Here is a 20,845-nt window from a genome sequence, read left to right as displayed (position 1 = left end):
GAGATTGGGCCTCTCTACAGATGGTTTTGCCCCATTTGCACAATCAGGGCGTCAATATTCTTCTTGGCCAGTTATTGTCACGCCGTATAACCTGCCTCTGTGGTTGTGCATGAAAGAACAATTCATGTTCCTCACAGTCCTCGTGCCTGGCCCATCAAACCCAAAGATGAAGTTGGACGTATTCTTACAGCCATTGATACACGAGTTAAAATCTCTGTGGGAGGTTGGTGTGAACACTTACGACATATCGTTGAAGCAAAATTTCCAGATGCGAGCAGCTCTGATATGGACTATCAGTGATTTTCCAGCGTACGCTATGTTGTCTGGGTGGGGTACAGCTGGGAAATTGGCATGTCCACATTGCATGGAGAATACAGAAGCATTCACTTTGCCGATGAGTGGAAAACAATCGTGGTTTGATAATCATCGGAAGTTCTTACCTCCTAACCATGTGTTTAGGAGAAACAAAACTTCATTCTTGAGGAATAAGACATGCAATGTTGGTCCACCAGAACAAAGATCAGGAATACAAATCTTGAATCAAATCGAGGGGTTAGGCTTCGTGAAGGTTACCGAAGACTTCGATGGCAGGAACGCTCAACTCGCCAAATATCAAGATGTAGGGTGGAAAAAGAAAAGCATATTTTGGGATCTACCCTATTGGAGACATCTTTTGATTCGACATAATCTGGATGTCATGCACATTGAGAAAAATGTGTTTGATAACGTGTTTAATACTGTCCTGAATGTGAAGGGGAAGACAAAAGATACAGAAAAATCTAGAGAAGAATTGAACACCTTCTGCAAGCGGAAAGAGTTGAAGAAAGTGGATGGAACTCGAGGGTATCCGAAAGCATGTTATACGCTTGACAGAGAAGAGAAGAAGATCTTACTTCAATGGATCAAGAGTCTTAAGTTTCCCGATGGGTACGTGTCAAATATTAGTAGATGCGTTGACATGAACGCCCTGAAGATGCACAACATGAAAAGTCACGACTGTCACGTGTTCATGCAAATCCTTCTGCCTGTTGCATTTAAAGAACTTCTTCCTAAGAATGTTTGGGAGGCAATTACAGAGTTAAGTTTCTTCTTCAGAGAATTAACATCCCGCAACGTGGCCATATATGACATGAGAATACTGAGTGAGAAGATAGCTGTTACTCTTTGCAAACTTGAGCGTATCTTCCCTCCTAGTTTATTTGATTCAATGGAGCACCTACCAGTTCATTTGGCAGATGAGGCACGATTGGCTGGTCCAGTGCAATATCGGTGGATGTATCCTTTTGAAAGATATTTGAGGACATTAAAAAATCATATAAAAAACAAAGCCAAGGTTGAGGCGTCCATCGCCAATGCATACTTACTTGCAGAAATGTCAACCTTCTCTTCGTTTTACTTTGAAGATCAAATATCTACAAAGTGGACAACTTTGCCTCGCAATATTGGGATGCCCGTTGCTGAAAATGATGATCCTCTTTGTCTCGCCATATTCAAACCTATTGGGCGTTCACTTGGCCGAGGGACGAAGAGATACATGGATGAGCGCGAATGGCTTGCTGCACACATGTATATTTTGAGCAATTGTGCAGAGGTTGCAGAGACATATAGCAAGTGAGTATTCTCGTTCAATTTACGTATAAGAAGTGTTCATCATATATAGGTGTTAACATATTTATTTGATTCTTTGTATCCAAGGATCTTCGAGGAGGAAAAACGATATGCAAATCCTTACATGACTGATGCAGAGTTTGAAGTCGCGTTTCACAACGAGTTTATTGTGTGGTTTAGCCATTACGTAAGAGACGATAAATTTATGTTAAATATACATTTACTTACTCTAAAATTGGCTAGCAAACTTAAATGATATTTGTGTGAAACAGGTTTGTCGTCCTTGTAACGACGAGTTGAACCCATATATTAGGTCGCTTGCAGCTGGACCATTAAGGGAGATTGAAACATACTCCGGCTATTTCGTGAATGGCTACAGGTTTCACACAACTGATCATGATAGAGAGAGTGCGACTGTGAACAGTGGCGTTTGCATAAAAGGCTCGGTCTATGGTAGTGATAGAGATGTGTTAGACTTTTATGGGCGTCTGCAAGAGGTTTGCGTGCTGGAGTATCCGGGGTATCCAATTAAGCAGACAGTCTTGTTCAACTGTGAATGGTTTGACTTGTCGGCTCAGGAAACTTTTATTGATACAGACTTCAAGTTAGTTTCACTGAACCACACACGAAGATATAAGAAGTATGATCCCTTTGTTTTGGCGAGTCAAGTAGTTCAAGTGTTTTACTGTCCCTATCCCAGTACGAACCAATCAAAGAAAAATTGGTGGTCAGCATGCAAAGTCAACGCAAGATCAAAGGTTGAAGTGTCTACTGCAGCATCTACATCAACATTAGATCAACCATTTCAAGAAGAAGTGGTTACTATTATGCCTACTCACACAAGTGTAGGCATTGAACAACCACTTCTCCTTCATCCCCTCGGTGGAGTCGTTGAGATTGAAGATGACGATAAAGCAGAAGACGATGATTCCCCGTTGACATCTAACGATAGTGATGATGATAGTAGTAATGCTTATGAAAAAATGTAAATGCACAGATGACGTTGAATTTGATTGCAAATTTGTTATGTTTGTTAGTTACTGTTAATGTTATGTTTCGCTATATATTTGTTAATTTAATTGTATGCAACAGGCATCATGTCTACCTCTCGAGGTTTCTTGGGATTTGGGAGGCGATCTGGCGTTAATGCGCCAGAAGCTACAGCAGATACATCTGATGGGTCTGGGACGCATATTTCTGGGACTCCCTAGACTCCCCAGGCTTCTAGTAGTTCACGGGCTAGAAGGCCTAGGGGCCCTACAGCTGCCGCTATCAGAGAGAGAGAGGTTAAGACACCTGATGGGAGGACGGTATTTCAGAGGCATCCTACGACTGGGTAAGCATTTTAGTTAAAATTACTGTTTCTCGTACACCATGATTAAGTGACAAAATTACTTGTACACAGTGTTTTGTTGGAGCCCACTGGCCTGTCCAAAGCTTGCACGAGCACATTTAAGATGTTTGAAAACCCAGGCGGGTACACATGGAAGTTGACGCCCCCGGCGATGAAGGATAAATTTTTTGATGAATTACAGGTACAATTAAATTTATAATACATATAAATATATCATATTAAATTGTTAAAATGTTTGATATTAAATTAATTCTCTTTCTTTCAACAGAAAGAGTTTATGTGGCAGCCCGATGATGAGCGTGACGTGAGGAAAATGTGGGAGACAAAAGCCCGCAAAAGGTACTCCGACATGATGAGCGACTACAAGACAGATCTCAAGCAGTGTATCCGCCAAGGGAGAGAGATGTCTAGGCCCGTCTGGATGACTCCCGATTTTTGGACTGGACTCCAGGATTACTGGCAGCGTCCCGAGGTTGAGGCTGTTTCAGATCGAGCACGTGCCAACCGGATGTCCGAGCCCGATGGGGAGGGTACAGGGATCAGTAGGCACGTGGGCGGGTCCCAGTCGACTCGTATCCTGCAGCAGTATATGGTATGTAATTAACAAATAATTAAGTATATAAATTAAATTAATATATTGACTAATATAACTTATTTATCTTATATAAATGCATCTACAGAGCTTGGATCCTGGTACTCCCCAGGATGCACCGAACTATGCCACCTTCCTCCGCCTCCACACGTACGCCGACGGAAGTTATACGTCGGAGAGAGATGCTAGAATTGACGTAAGTGTTTAAGTTTATTCAAATATTTAGTGAATGTATTTATTTTCTAACAATTATGCATTGTTATGTATGTATTAGGCCGAGGTTCATCGACTGGCCGCTGCCACAGGACGACAGGAGCGGCTAGACGAGGTGTATTTGGAGGTGGTGCAAATTGATAGGTCACGGATCTACGGCGTCGGGAGTGCCGGGCAGAGTCAGGCTAGTAGGGGGTCTATCCGCAGCACGGGCAGTTCTGCGGTGTCTCAGCAGCTTTATGAGACACGGATCTCCACGCTGGAGGAGCAATTGGCGGCAGAGCAAGCACAACGCCAACAGATGGAGGACCGCATGGCGGCAGAGCAAGCACAACGCCAACAGATAGAGGACCGCATGGCTCAATTGGAGGCGTTTATGAGGATGTATAATGCTCAGCCACCTCCACCCCCTCATGCCGATGATGATGATGATGATGCTTAGAATTATTAAAACTATATATTTATGTTTTCAAACAAAATTACATTTGCACTTTCTTTTCAAATTTATGTTTTATTGAACTATATATTTCAAGTGCTTTAATTATTAAAACTATATATGTTTTATATATTTAAGGCAATGATGATGATGATTGCATTTAACATAAACAAATAAATTCAAATCACATTATAATAACCAAATTAAAACACTTTTGGTGTATTAATGTTAAAAAAAAAATATATTAATTAATTAATTATTAAATATTAATTAAATATTTTACCGACGATAAAAATAAGGACCGAAACGAACTCGCTCACTAATTAACAACATATTTCAGGTATTATCTCCACATATTCAAAGATTATAATTATATGAGTGAGTATATAGCATTTAAATGAATTAATAGATGTAGATATATCAATAATACGAGTGTTCTGTACTGGTGATCACTCGAAAAGAATTTCAAAGTTAAGCGTGCTTGACACAGAGCACAAGCAAGATGGGTGACCCACTGGGAAGTCGGGTCGCCGACTGGGAAGTTCGTCTAAAGTATGCAATACCGTATAAATACGGAAATAAATTGTGGATATACAATATACAATAAAATAAATAAATAAATAAATAAATAAATAAATAAAAAAAAATAAAAAAATAAAATAAAAAACATTACCGTGGGCAAAACGCCGTCGGTAGTTACCGACGGCAATTTGCCCTCGGTAAATACACGGCCATCCTCCGGCATGACCCACCGGCCGGCGGTAGCTTGTTACCGACGGCGTTTCGCCGCCGCTATTTACCGGCGGTAATCGCCGTCGCTAGTTTTCCGGCAAGGTCAGCCGGAATCCGGTGGCTCTCTACCGACGGCAAAATAGCCCTCGGTAACTAGCGGCGGTGTATGCCGCCGCTAATTCTCCGGCTAGGCTCCGCCGTTTAACGGCGACAATTCCGGCGGCATCGCCGCCGTTAACTGCCGACGGCGGATGTTCGCCGCCGTTATTGTCGTTGCCGACGAACCTTTTAGCGGCGGGAGCTTGCCGCCGTTATCGCCGCCGGTAACACTATTTACCAGCGGCCGTCTTTTGTTACCGACGGCATTTAGCCGTCGGTAATCAACGCTTTTTTTGTAGTGGGTCTCGTCTGCATACATGTATATAATTTATTTGATTATATAATAGATACCTATAATTCTTAAAGAAAGAAAAGAGGGTATCTTCACAAAAAAATCAAACTGAAAAAAGTTGGATTATGAATGGGATTTTTGTCCACAGTTGAAGATTCGCTTATTTAACTATTAATTAATTTGGATATAGCAAGGGAAAAAAATTATAGAATGTTAGTTAAATCCGACCGACTTAGTAAATTAATGGTCCACTTTTTTTTATTATATCTATTATTGCAAATTGTGTGTTTTTAATAACGATTTGATACTTGTTGCCTCTGTGGGGTACTATAATTAGGCCTAGCCCTCTTATTTATTTATTTTAAAAATCACCTTGTGTTAATATCTACATCTAGTAGAGTTGAATTAATTTCATGACTATATAGTCTATATATATATATAAGCCAACGTGCCAGCTAGCTAAACTTTTAGCTGTCGCAATTACACAGAAAAAATCGTACAATTTCATAAAATTCTGTGGATTTAAGGTTTAAATTTTCTGACTTTAGATAGTCACAATTACTCATTTATTATATACAGTTCATGTGATTCTGTATATATATATATATATAAAACATTTAAAAACCAGTATTATGTCGCCTCATGGTACGTACCCATCAATTACTTAAAACAATTTATAACAATAAGATGTTTTATCTCATATTTCTTTATCATGGAAAATAAGATTTTAATTACGAAAAAAAATACAATATTCAAGAAAAGGACTAGTATGTGGTCGCACAATTAATGATTATGATTTCGATAATGACTCTTGATCTATATATCCCTTAATTGGCCTATATGCCTTAAAAAAATTATGATTATAATTAGATTCATTAATATTGGAAGAAAAACGTCTTTCTTTCAAATCAGTTAGTTGTGATGCATATATTTATCGAATCCTTGTTGTTTTGTTGAGGTCCCAATTTCCTATATATTCTTCTTCTTCCTTATGAAATTTATCCAACAAAATCTATGAATTTATCCATATGAAATTTGAAATTAGGACCATGAATTTGATCTAAGAGCTTAAATGTTTTCTAGTATATATTTTTAAATTAATTTTTATTTTAGCCCATCTCTACACCAACTATATACCCAAATTTTGATTTTTAATTAATGGATACTATTTTTTTAAACAAAAAAATGCATAAATTTTTAATTATTTAAAATTTGACATGAATTGAAATTTTGGCCACATTTTATACTACGTGGAAGTTCGAAATTAGTTAAGTGGAAATTTAGAAGTCTGAACTGCCTTTTGAATATGCTTGTCATAACTGATTTAATTAATTTGTTCGATATAATTGATTAATTTTCAATTTTCACGTAGGATTAATTGTGACCAAAATTAATCTAATTTGTGCCTGATTCTAAATAATTAAAACTTCGTATATTTTTTTGATAAAAAATTGTATTAATTATGTTGCGCTTAAACACATATGATCCACTAAGGCTGTCAATTTTCGACACGCGCGATACGAAACCGTATGAAATTAATGGGTTAGTGTCAAGTCAATTATCAGGTTCGTGTCCTTATCGTGTTGACCTGATAAGGATCTGATAATTTCGTGTCGGGTTTGTGTCAAGTTTGTATAACTTGATAGAGAATATTATTTTTTATTAAATATTTATTTAAAAAAAAAATTTCTACACTTTAGCCTTTAGGGTTTCGTGTTTAATCAGGTTTTAATCAGATTGTGTCGTTATCGTATAGTGTCAACATGATTCAAATCGTGTTGTTATCGTATTCGTGTCGGATTTGTGTCGTGTTCGGGTTTGAGTAAATCGTGTCGGGTTCGTGTTCGTGTCGACTGTCGAGCACTTCTTTAACAAGTCGTGTTCAGGTTTGGCCTTATCAGGTTGATCCGAAAACTATCCGACACGCACAATTTGTCAGCCCTAAATCCACCATCATAATTACATGAACACAGTGAATCAAAGAAGTAAAACAGAGAATATGCACACACAAATTACATGGTGCCAAGAGAAGATGCTTTAATTTTATTGATTAAACTGACTTTGATTACAACGCGCATTAGCGCAAGCTAGACAAGAACTCAATCTAACTTTGAATGCTAGAGTTCTTACTGCGCAATACACCAACTGTGAAAACGAAGAATGAATTGAAGGTTGAAGAAGAAGACTTCCGGCTGCAATTCCGTTATAACTAACTAATGAAAGATCTAATCTCATCCGTTGGTATGACTTCATAATTTGTAAAATTAAAATTTCAAATTAAAGTGATTTTATTTCTTCCACCACAAGACATATGTCTCACCACAGAGGTTGTATGCTAATCAAACAATTTGTATTTTATTTAATATTTAAATTTTGATATTTGCAATCAACAAATATTTGATTCGTATTTGATTCGATTCGTATTTAAAATACAAATATAAATCACAATATTTGATTCGATTAACCTGCAGTAACCATATATCATTCGTCCAATTAATGATATATTGGTCGAACAATGTTTGAATGAATGTATGAATTTTTACTATTAATAAATGTATTCTTAGCTTTTTATTATGAATTTTTAAATTTAATGAAATATTTATTTGAAAAAAGAAGAAATTTATATATAATTGCAAAATTAAAATATAAAATTGAAACAATCAACGAATAGATGACAATAGATGACACGTGGCCGTACGTCGTCTATTCTCGAATAGACGATAGACGGCCGTCCGTCGTCTATTCGAGAATAGACGATAAACGGCCGTCCGTCGTCTATTAGTGTCCCTAAATAGACTACACCTTCATTTATGACAGACGATTTTTTAATACATGACAAGTTTCGTCTGTCATATGTTAGCTTTTTTTGTAGTGTATAACAAATTTCTATTGTAGGAAAAAATATATACTATATGAAAACTGAAATTTTAGCAGATTGCTCGATTTAACGAAGATATTGTACAATAAAATATTCGAACTATATGAAAACTAAAAAATTTATTACATTGCTCGATTTTCGGCATCAGATGTCTGACATATCCTATCAGCCTCTAGCATGAATTTTCAATTTTATTTTTTTAAAAATTGACATGACATATTTATGAAAAAAAGTAAATGAAGAATCCAATCTTTGGACAATTTGAACTTTGAAATAACTCATCGAAACTACATCGAATAATGAACACGATATTTTGTATATTTATTGTAAGTATAACTTAATTAGAATACTTTATTAAATGGCCAATAATTTGGGATATAAACTGGATTAATTATGTTATTACAACGTGACATAAGTAACAAATTTAATTACATTTGCACATGATCTATATACTTATTTTTATTACATATAAAAATATAAATAAACTTTGTTTGCTATATAAATTGACACATCTTCAAATGTGACATGCTTTTATTTTTAGGGTTAATAGTGTTTTATGTTCCGAACTTTTAGCGTTTTTCATAAAATATCCTGAATTTTTATTTTCTCAAAAAAATTCCGAACTTTTAATTTTTTATATAAAATGTCCCGCTATACAAAATTCAATGACAGAAAAATGACAAAAAAAAAAAAAAACCTCGATCTTTCAGCATTTTCCAATAATGGTGGTTCCTAATATAGTTTTCCAACAATAACAGTCCCCAAAATATTTCATTCGGCGTGATAAATTATCTTTCCATCGACACCGAATTTTGTATAATTGGACATTTTAGAGGAAAAAATGAAAATTCGGGACATAAATTATTATTAACCCTTATTTTTATGATATACGTAATAGTTATCCATCACACAATGTCACAATTTTAATTAATAGCAACTTTTAAAATAGCAATTCTTCAAAACATTTTGCTGCAATAAATACTTGTATAACATTTCTGAGCTGGTGATAAAATTCCTGAAAGGATTTCTGACAAGAGCATGTAAGAAATAAAAAAGAGACAATAGTAAAATTAAGACATAGTTTGACCTGTGCCCTTCATTGGTAGCAGAATTTCAACCAATTTTTATTGTACAGTTTGACATATGTCAGTAAATAATCATGGTTTTTGCTGCAATAGATGTTCTCATTCTATATTTCCAGTAAAAGTACACTAAAAATGCATGGCTTGTTAAGATTGAAACAACTTAAATACTCCATCCGTCCCACTAATAATGGCACGTGTTTCATTTTGGATTATTTCACTAATAATAGCTCGTTTCTATTTTAGGTACTAATAAGGGATAATTAATCTTAATTAAAACACTAATTAAATGCCTAATAAAATCTACTTTAATTAAAAACAAAAACTCTCACTTTAACTCTCTCTCTCTCTTCCGCTTTAACTCTCTCTCTCTCTGCAACACCCTCGCCGCCTCTCCTTCTCCACGGCGACGGCGCGACGACTCCGCGTCCACCCACCGCCTCTGCGTCCACTCACCCTCCTCCGCCGACTTCCCTCTGCTCGTCGCCGGAGAACGCCTTCTCCTTCCTCTGGCCTCCCCTCGCTCACCCGCCGCCACCGCCCTCCCACCTCCACCTGTCGCGCCACTGCGTCGCGCTGCCCTCGTCGCCGCCGCTTCTTCCTCTAATTCTCCAGCCAACAGCAGTATTAAGTTGCCACCGCCTCGTTCCCCCAAACCTTAGATCCCTAAACCCCTTCCTTCAATTCTTCCTCTAATTCTCCAGATCTGGTGAGGTGAGGGTAGCTATGAAAATGCTGATCTAGTTAGTTTTGAGAGGGAGTTGCAGGGAGGGAGATTGAGCTGGAGATGGAGTTGTTAACATGGAAATTGCAGGGGTGGGAGTTCTTAGATTCCTTGAATATAGTGAATTTCTTGATTTTCTTTGTTGGTTGAAGCAAAGGCTGGTGTGTAGAGGTGGAGGGAGAATACAAGCACAAATAAGGTGAAGGGACGGCGGCGGCGACCTCGCCGGTGGCAGCAACAACAGATATATGGAGGACCAAATGCCTCATTTATTAATTATATTTAATATTCAATTAAATATGTGGAACCATATAACTTTTCTTCTAATATCACTCTCCTTAATAACCGCGCCGAAATGAAACGAGTCATTATTAGCGGGACGGAGGGAGTATATACTAGGGTAAATATTAATCTATTCGACTAGTTGTTTTCGACAAGATTATTTACAAGATTAAAATTGTAGTGTAAATGTGCGTGAGCCTTTATTTATTATGGTAAAAATTAGTAATTAATTACTTAAAAAAGAAACATGTCAAATCGAATGGAACAATCTAAAAAGAAAAGCAGATCAAGTCAAGTGAGAGAGAAGGAATATGAGTTAAACTTAAGTACTCTCTCGATCTACCAAATAGAGTCTAATTTATGGGTGAACAAAGGTTTTAATAAAGTTGTTGAGTAAAATAAATGTACAACTAGTAGGGGTAATGTTAACACAAAAAAATAGAATAAAAGTACATCATGGTTCAAAAAGTTAAATGAGATTTTTTTTCATGATGAAAAAAAAAAAGATAAGTAAAACTCTTTTTTGTAGACGGTTCATAAACGGAGGGAGTATATAATAATAGGGTAAAACTACACACTTCAACGTTAAGTGTCTGAAATTTAGTCAGATGGATATTAATTTGATACAAATCAAATAGGTCATATGCCAAATTGATGTTTTTCAAAAATTGGAACAATTGATAATAAGTCCATGCAAATACCAGTTTATGATCATATATTTTGGCCTAATTAGTTCAATTATTAATCATTGGCCATGCTTGCCAATCAAATAATCAAAGCATCGTGACAAATATATATATGCCAGCTGGATCTTTATTTTCCAATTACCAAAATTTTCATTATGTAGTCATTATTAATCTAATGTAAATAAAATCCCACATTTATACTTAATCAAAATCCGATTTGATAGTTCAATGGTCATTAGTCTTTACTAAGTAACCCTACTATCTTAAAGTTCCCCTTTTACTTACAAGCATATATCTATAACTACTACTTTTGTATAAGAATCATAAATAAGATAAGACAGGAATCAAACAAAGCAATATTATCTAAAGCGTATTGGTGGAATTGAAAGTCACCATTTTTAAATTATAAATTACACTCTACCGCGCAGTTGGGTCATCCAATTAATTAATTAATTATATAAAAAAAAATCAACTACAGAATTCTTCTACTTCAAAAAGAAAAGGAAAACAACAGATAAAACGATATTTATCTTATGAAAGTATTACAATAATTAATTGGGTAAAAGTAAATAGTAGCATTACTCCCTTAAAAATATGCTTAATTTATTATTTTGATACGTTTTCTAAAAGTATTTTTTTTTATTTTTTAAATATTATTTCATTCACAATTAAAAGGAACATCTTTTCTATTAACACACATTTATTTAATATTTTTTAAATTTTGTGTCATAATTTTAGGGAAAGTGAGCAATTTTTTATACCCTTTAATAAAAGTTGGCTGGTTTGTCCTATTCTTTGGGTCAGCAAAGCCTTTAATGCACGCCATCACTCTCTCGTTTCTCGATTTATTTTGTGCTGTCCAATTTGGGTAACAAATAATATCTGCTACACCTATGCATTGCATTATTGATAAGGTGAAGTTCAAATTATCTATGTAAAATTTTCAGTTTGGTTTTATTTAGGAATTTAACAAACTTTCATCCGCGGCTGATCGCACATTGTGAATCATTCGCATCCCATTACAAAAAATAAATAAATAACATTAACGATCGAAAAAATGATGGTTGAAAATGAAAATTCGATTGTTAAAAAGGTTAATGATCGATTTGAGGTGTTATTATTTTGATAATCTTTAAGGCTTTTAATGATTGAATTTTCGATAGTTAATTATCGATCAAATTTTAGTTGTTCCTATAAGTTAAGCACGAATGACCTTAGAGTTTTTCAAGTGGCCACAATAATAACAAAAAATAAGTGTATATTATTGGTATAATTGGTGCCTACCAACCATTTACTTTTCTCCAAAATACAATCTCATTCATGCATATTCTTTGTAGCGGAGGATCGAAACTTGTTTAGATGATTTGAGGAAGATTGGTGGTGCCAGCGGGGAGTGACGACAGAGCTGGTGAAGGTGAAAATGCATTTGAACGACGCCGAAGATTTTCTGATCGACTACGCAGAGGCGTTGTAAAAGATCAAGCCAGAAAGCGGTGCTCAAGAATATTAGGGTATGAAATGTGATTTTGATGGAGTTATATATATATATATATGTGGTCTTCGGTTTGAATCCAAAGGAAATACAATTAAAGAGCAATTTATTACCACAAAAATACAATTATTTTATACGTTAAGTGTGGTAGCTTTATAAGTTAAGTGCAAGGTTCTTAATTTTTACGTTAAATTAAATTGTATTGAAACTATATATACACACACATGTGTGTGTGTGAGAGAGAGAGAGAGAGAAATAGCAAACGAAATAATGATCAAATTTTAAAATAACAAAAAAAATTAATATTATTCGATAAAAGATTTTAAAAATGTTCTCACTGATTTTTAAATAATAATAAAAATTAAAGACTAATATTGCGATCAATTTTAAAACAAAAAAATAAAAACTAATATTAACTATTCATTTCAAAATAATAAAAAATACTAAAAGTTAATATTAACGGCCGCAAAAACGATTGATTTTAATATAGTAAAAAATATAAACTTAATTGCCTATAAATTACTGAACTTTCAACAAAAATTAATAGTATAGTAATTCTAATAAATATTTTAAAGTTCGTGTGTAAAATGAGAATTTGTTGAAAGTTCACTAATTTATATGCAATTAACCAAATAATAATATTATTAATCGAAATAACGAGTTAACGATCGATTTTAAAATAATTAAAATAAATAATAAAGTTAATTAATTTTAATCATTAAAAAAATAATTAAAAGATAATATTAAAGCTCAAATTTTTTAGGATCGTTAAAAAAAATAAAAAAAGTATTATTTGGTCGTTTACCTAGTAGCTTAACAATTGAATATTTCAATAGTTAGAGCCGCATTTTTTTTAGAAACAATGGTGTCAAATGGCCACATTGAACATGCAAACACAATATTTGGCCACTAATTGAAAAAACACAAATTATGGCCATTAATTAGGCAATATGCCTAATATACCCCTAATTGGGCGGACTGGGTAGGGTCAGGAGCACGGGTCGCGTGCCGGGTAGGATCAGGCACGCGGGTCGGGTTAAGCACTTATGGCACTATTAGTGCCATAAGTGCCAACGAAATTTTTTTTTTACTCCCCCTGCCATGTCTACCCCCAGACCCCCGACCCCACCCACCCCCAAGCCAAAAGGAACTTTTTAAACACTTCCCCTAGGGTTTAGATATTCCATTTAGGGTTTAGATTATCCATTTAGGGTTTAAATGTTTCATTTAGGGTTTAGATGATGTTGTTGTTTCTATATTTGTTCTGCATGTTTGGCACTTATGGCACTAATAGTGCCATAAGTGCTAAAAAGACCATTTTACTTTATTTTATTTCGGATTTTCGTTGGCACTTATGGCACTATTAGTGCCATAAAATAAAATAACAAAAGTAAAATTTGATTTATTTTTATCTAGGGGGAGTAAATTTTTTGTTTGTTTTTGGCTTGGGGGTGGGTGGGGTCGGGGGTCTGGGGGGGTAGACAGGGCAGGGGGAGTAAAAAAAAAAATTTCGTTGGCACTTATGGCACTAATAGTGCCATAAGTGCCTAACCCGACCCGCGTGCTTGATCCTACCCGGCACGCGACCCGCGCTCCTAACCCTACCCAGTCCGCCCAATTAAGGGCAAAAACGTCCCAAAGCTATAAAAATGGCCAAAATTTATGTTTTTTCAATGAGTGGCCATGATTTGTGTTTTATGATTCATTTTGGCTATTCCAGAATTTTACTCTTTTTTTTATAACGTACTATAAATGGACACTTATAAATATTTTATTAAGATATCTAATATGACATCTACAAATATGTATTAAAATATGTTAATAAGCTATATAGTATATATGCGAACGCCACATGACTATTAAGATTTTACGTATATTGATCCATCATTTTTCTCCTCACTGTATGACATGTGCATTAATGATATGCATCACCACCACACAGGCACACACCACTTGTTAGGGACTGTGCCAGCCAGGAGCAAATCATTTTGTTTTATTTATTATATTTATGTTTTATTTTATATTTTCTAAATTATATATATATATATATATATATATATATATATATATAGGTTATAACAATAATGCTATTTTTTCGTGAAAATGAGAATAATAAATAAGTTAATATAAATAAAATCAAAAGAGTCATTCATCGACTCTCTTCAATAAAAAAACAAAATGAAAATAATAAAATCTGCCAAACTCCAAATTATAGCTGCTTCCATATTTTTTTTTTAAATGTATAGTATTTTATGATTGGACCTGTGCAGCCCAATCAAATTCTCGTTTGAGCCTCGAGCGCCCAACAGGTGCGGTATTGAGAGGGGGGAAGGGGGATATCGGTCGAGCCCGGTGTGCACCGCTTGCCGAGTCCCCCACTACGGATGTTCTAAGCTTCTCGTAAAGATTGAATGATGATATTCAATTAATTGATATAATTTTCGCTTCCTCCAAGATTCAAATTCAGGTAAAAATTCACCCCTTATAAATAAATATCAGTCATAAAAATTGAAAATCTAATGTTACAATTCATTCTCATTTCTCACCATATTTATCCATTCTTATTTAATATTCTCCATGTGTATATATATATATATATATATATATATATATATAATTTCATCTGTTTAAATTTATTCTTAATTAGATACAAAAATATAATTTTGTCCATCTATTTTTAAAATTCCAATTTCGTCCGTGCTTACAATAATATAATGAATAATTCACACATGTCACATTCTCCAAAAATTAAGTAAAAGCAAGGCTCTGCGTCTGCGATAAAATACAATTTTAATTTGCAACAGAGGAATCCGACTTATGTATACATGAAATATCATTTCATTAATTACCCTTTAGTGTATTTAATTCAAGAGAAGTGATTCACCAAAGTCTGCATTGGCATCACATGACCTAATTCCGATTCATAGACATGAATTTTAAATTTTCAACATCAACTAACAGAAAAGTAGGCCCCCATTTCATTTCGATTTTATTTTCTTGCTTGCTCTCTTGAAACATACATTAATCCTATAACTATGATTTGAAAATACATGCATGTGGCGTCTATGAAATCTAAATCCAAAAATCGAAACATAGTGATCTGTTAATATCTCCAACATTATTAATTCTAGTCCCTTCTAGTCTTCTAGACACGAATTCCCGCACGAGGGCTGATTCATAGAATTGCGTGAAATGCGCAGACCACGTCCATAAAAAAATTGTCACAATAAAAATAGGTCCCTTCTTCAACTAATAACCAGACCCGGCCCTGTAAAGGCCAACGGGGCAATTGCCTAGGCCCCTAAATTTAGGGGCCTCAAAAAATATAAAGCCCACTAGTATTATTAGCCCAATTATAAAAAAAAAATTATCTGCACACTATTCTTAATCAGCAAGACAGCAACGTCTCTTTCTCACTTTCTTAATTTTATTTTTGTTCCCTAGCTAATGTTTCTACACACTAGCTCTACCAAAAAAAATCAACGGAAGGAGAACGAAAAACTGCATTTTCGGCCTTTCAGTCAACGGAAGCTGGGTTGAAGAACCCTTGCAGGTTAAAAAAGCAGTTCGTGATCACTTCGAAGGTCAGTTCAGGAAGAGAACGAGGTTCAAGCCAAACCTCCCGGCAGATTTTGTGGTCAACAAACTCTTGACGGATTCTAGAGACAGTCTTGAGCAGCCTTTCAATGAGGAGGCTGTTAAACAGGCAATATGGAATTGTGAAGGAGGGAAGAGTCCGGGGCCAGACGGTTTCAACTTCCACTTTTTGAAGTTTTGCTGGGACTCCATCAAAGGCGATATTATGGGAGTACTGAATGAGTTCTACTCTCACGGAAAGCTTGCCAGAGGCTGCAACCCCTCTTTTATGGCTATTATTCCGAAAAAGGAGGCAGCATCTACGTTGAAAGATTACCGCCCCATTTCTCTGATCAACAGTCTGTACAAAGTGGTTGCCAAAGTTCTCGCCTCAAGACTTAAACAGGTGATTCATACTGTGATTTCCGATTGTCAAAGTGCCTTCATAGAAGGGAGGTACATTCTGGACGGAGCTGTTGTGTTAAATGAGGTTATTGAAGAGGTCAAAAAAAGGAAGAAGGGCTCAGTCCTGTTCAAAGTGGATTTCGAAAAAGCCTTTGATTCAATTGATTGGGACTTTCTGGACCAAATGCTCGACAGGATGAACTTCGGCTTAAAGTGGAGAAAATGGATCTCGGGCTGCCTTTTTTCTGCTACCGCTAACGTCTTGGTTAATGGAAGTTCTTCAGGTGAATTCAAATTGGAAAGAGGGCTCAGACAGGGGGATCTTTTACCCCCCTACCTTTTTCTTATTGTCGCAGAGGGTCTCAATCTACTCACAGAGAGAGCTATTCAGAAACGGCTGCTGGAACCTATTGAGCTCGGGAATAACGGCACAAAAATCTCTCATCTTCAATACGCAGACGACACAGTGTTCATCGCCCCGGGGAAAGCTGAGAACGTCTGGGCGGTGAACTGCATTCTTATTCTCTTCGAACTGCTCTCTGGCCTTAAAGTCAACTTTGATAAGAGCTGTATTTTCGGGATTGGCATTCAAAAACCAATCAGAGATCAGTTGGCGGCAATTCTTGATTGTAAAGTTGGGGATCTCCCAACTAATTACCTGGGAATTTTGATTGGCGCTCAATTTTCCCGAGTCGATGACTGGAAGTACTTGGTCGAAAAAATTAAGAGAAGAATTTCCAAGTGGACGAACCGTAAGATCTCCTTTGCTGGTAGACTCACGCTGCTCCGATCGGTCCTCTTTTCTATTCCGATCTACCAAATGTCTTTCTCGGTTTTGCCCAAGAAAGTGGTAGCTGATCTTCGCTATCTGATGAGCAACTTTCTTTGGGGAGGGGAGGGCTCAGAGGAGAGAAGGATTCATTGGGTGAAGTGGGACGATCTCTGTCAAGACACCCGAGACGGAGGGCTCGGCCTTAAAGATCTGGCCAGCTTCAATCGGGCCCTTATGTCTAAGTGGTTGTGGAGATTTTTGGCGGAGAAACAATCTCTTTGGGTTCGGGTGGTGAAAGCTTGTAAGGGGGATTTGGAATGGAACGAGGAAGGCTTTTGTTTTGCAAACAATAAGAAGGCAAATACCGGTTGGTGGAAGAAGATTTTAAAACTCAGTTGGGGGGAAGAAGGGAGATGGCTCAACGAAAATTTGGAAAGGAAAATTGGAGACGGAAACTCTATTCTGTTTTGGCACCACAGGTGGGCTGGAGAGAAAAGGCTTAAAGAGAGTTTTCCAAGACTCTTCCGCTTGAGTTGTAACCAGAGGGGTACTCTCTCCGACATGGGAGGTTGGGCTGACGGAGTGTGGGAGTGGAGACTTCTTTGGAAACGGGTTCTGAGAGAACGCGAGGATGCTCAACTCTCCGAAATCCTCACAATTATCAATAATTTCCCTCTTTGCGCAGGTGAGCAAGACGGCTGGAGATGGAAACCTGACCCCAACGGAGTCTTTTCTGTTAAGACGGCTTACAAAATCATCCATGGAGTCAGAGCAGTTAGCAGAAACCAACTGAAAAATCCGGCTTTCTCGAAGATCTGGAAGGCCCCAGCACCCTACAAGATGAAGACTACAGCTTGGAGAATTGTCAAAGGGAGAATGGCGACGTGCGACAACCTCCTCAGAAGACAGATTAATATTGCGCCTTCGGACTCTTCGTGTATTTTATGTAAGTCTCAACCTGAGGATCAGAGTCACACCTTCTTCTCATGTCCAAACACTTCGGTTGTCTGGTCAACTCTCCTCCAGTGGATCGGGGTTCAATCGGTCCAATAGAAAGAAGCTCGAGATCACTTCATTTCTTTTTTGAGTCTTGGTAACAAGAAAGCTGCCCCTCTTCTTTCAAGTCTGTGGATTTGTGCTACTTGGTGCATCTGGAAAGCTAGAAATGATTGCATCTTTAACCAAGGTTTGTGGAACCAAGAAAAACTGGTGAATGAGATTAAGACGAGACTGTGGAGCTGGCCGAAGGTGTACAAGATGGAGCAGTCGTCATCTAACCTTCACTCGTGGATGAGAAACCTGGGTGTCTTTGATTGTTCCTAAACTCGACTGTTCTGTTGTCGACCTCTTTTCTTCTCTTTCTGGTTTTCTCTTTGTTCTGATCTTTGCTGGACTTTCTTTCTGGTACCACTGGTACCATAATCTTATAATACTCCCCTTTTCCTGATAAAAAAAAAAAGCTCTACCAAAAAAAAAAATTATCTACGTACTATTCCTATCTACACACTATACCTCATGTTTCATACTGCTTTCCTAATGTTTCTATAACATATTGAGTATTGTTGACTATATCAATGACTGTAGCTTCAATAAAAAGAAGTTTTTCAAAATTAAAATTGATAAATTCATATTTACATTCTACTATGTCTCAAGAAAGGTTGAATGATTAGCAGTTTTATGCATTGAACATGTGGTATTAGAAAAGCTTGATCTTTAAGAAATTATTGATGATTTTGCTTTTCAAAACGATAGAAGATCTAAATTATTTCTATAATTATTTGATCATTGTTTTATAGTTTTTGTTGCACTGTATAGTTAATGTTACAGGTGTACAACTATTTCAAATTTGCTACAACTTCTTAAAAGCTTAATTTTTTTTCCTTTTCGCCTAGGGCCCCCGAAATGTCAGGGTCGGCCCTGCTAATAACATACTCACCTAACTTTATTAAAATTCGTTCACCAATAATCATGCACACTCTTATGAGACGGAATGAGTAAAAAATAGGGTTAATTGTCTGTAAAATACTGAACTTAATTTCATCAAATTGTGATTTTACATAGAAATTATAAAAAGTAACGTGATAATTATTGAACTTTCATTAAATTTCAATTTTGTATACAAACATAAAAAAATAGCGTAAAAACTTTAAAATGTAGTATAGTAATTATTAAACTTTCATCAACTTCTGATTTTGCATAAAATTTTCTAAAAGTAGTGCGGTAATTATCGAACTATTCATTTAATCTTATTTTGCTACCAATCGAGAATCCGAGCAAATATGGTTTTACATAATTTTGAATAGTGGTTGCGATGTGCCATCACATACGTTATTTTATTCTCTCGCCGATTATGCCACAACAATTATTAAGCTAGCCATGTTGACATTAAATTTGACTTAAATCTCGATTAGTAGCAAAATCGGATTAAATCAATAATTCAGTAATTATCACGCTACATTTTAAAGTTTGTATGCAAAATTAGAATGTGATAAAAGTTTAGTAATTATCATGCTACTAAAGTTTGTATGCTAAACGAGAATTTGATGAAACCGTTTAATATTTATATGTAAAATTAGAATTTAAAAAAATTTATATTTTACAGATAATTAACCCGATAAAATATTCCATCTAATATGATTCTCACGAACACGATCTGTTCTTGCCATTATTAATATCAACATAATGTAATTCCAATATAACGAATTTCAAGCTAGAAACAAACCTGGATGTAATATACCCAAAATTAAATTACCAATAAAATGAAAAAACAATGCTAAAAAATGAAGTCAAATTTTGCCGTTATCGACCTAACTTTTGATGGGTTTGGTTTTCAAAATGCAAGTAGGGGTGTGCATTCGGTTCTCGATTTAATTTTTTATTAAAATCAAATCAAATCAAATTAAATTTATAGTATTAGTCATTTTTTTTCAAAAATAAAATAAAATAAACCGAATCGAAAAACTAAATTTTTAGGACTAGAAACCAAACTAAACCAAAAAATAGTCAAAAATATTCGAAAGAACCGAAAAAACTGAAAAAAAAATAATAATAAAAAAGTAAAATGAAATTGTATATATACACATATTTTTATATCAATATGTATATATTAATATATTATTAAATATATATAATTCGATTTTCGGTTTTACCAAACCGAAAAGTCAAATTCTTTTGAATAATAAAACCAAACCAAACAGAAAAACCTAAAAATTCAAACCATATTTAATATTTTGATATGAATCGGTTCGATTATTCTATTTTGATTATTTTGCTCACCCCTAAATGCAATGCTTAGCAAGTGAGTCATGTACCCGCTCCAATCAGTTCATCCATGAACCGGTTGTGGCCGAGATTTCATTTATAGGGGGTTTTGTGGATTTGATTTCATTTTTTGGGGATTATATGGATTTTTGCCAAAAAAAAAAATGTGGTTGACAGATTTAATATTTAAGGAAATATGATTTCAAGAAAAATATATTAGGAAGTATGAAACTTTTCGTGTTTAACGGTACACATTATTTCCTTTAAAAAACAATACTGTGTATTTAAAACTGAATTACAACTGGGCCTAAAGCCCAATAAAACATGTTATAAGTGAACCAGGCCCACGGATACATACTTT

General features: G+C 35.4%; 2 protein-coding genes across 2 annotated transcripts in view; both read left to right on the top strand.

Annotated features, from left to right (window-relative positions):
• LOC130994894 (uncharacterized) overlaps window positions 1–20,845 on the top strand; it is a 1,167,164-nt gene that overhangs the window by 477,430 nt on the left and 668,889 nt on the right. The gene's annotated exons all lie outside the window — the stretch shown is intronic.
• LOC130994413 (uncharacterized) lies at window positions 3,384–4,431 on the top strand. Its single transcript, XM_057919457.1, has 3 exons — window positions 3,384–3,554; window positions 3,643–3,750; window positions 3,829–4,431. Exons 1-3 carry the CDS (start codon window positions 3,384–3,386, stop codon window positions 4,207–4,209), a joined length of 660 nt encoding a protein of 219 aa, XP_057775440.1. The 3' UTR covers window positions 4,210–4,431.

Source organism: Salvia miltiorrhiza, chromosome 7 (genome assembly GCF_028751815.1).
Source record: "Salvia miltiorrhiza cultivar Shanhuang (shh) chromosome 7, IMPLAD_Smil_shh, whole genome shotgun sequence".
NCBI lineage: Eukaryota > Viridiplantae > Streptophyta > Magnoliopsida > Lamiales > Lamiaceae > Salvia > Salvia miltiorrhiza.
Note: the sequence above shows the minus strand (reverse complement) of the source record. Positions and strands in the feature narration are given on the sequence as shown.

Bases quoted from the DNA above. Each gene is read 5' to 3' on its own strand.
- LOC130994413 (XM_057919457.1), top strand. From the start codon at position 3,384: ATGACTCCCGATTTTTGGACTGGACTCCAGGATTACTGGCAGCGTCCC. The intron at 3,555-3,642 runs GTATGTAATTAA...ATGCATCTACAG, and splicing joins GTATCCTGCAGCAGTATATG to AGCTTGGATCCTGGTACTCC. The intron at 3,751-3,828 runs GTAAGTGTTTAA...TGTATGTATTAG, and splicing joins AGAGAGATGCTAGAATTGAC to GCCGAGGTTCATCGACTGGC.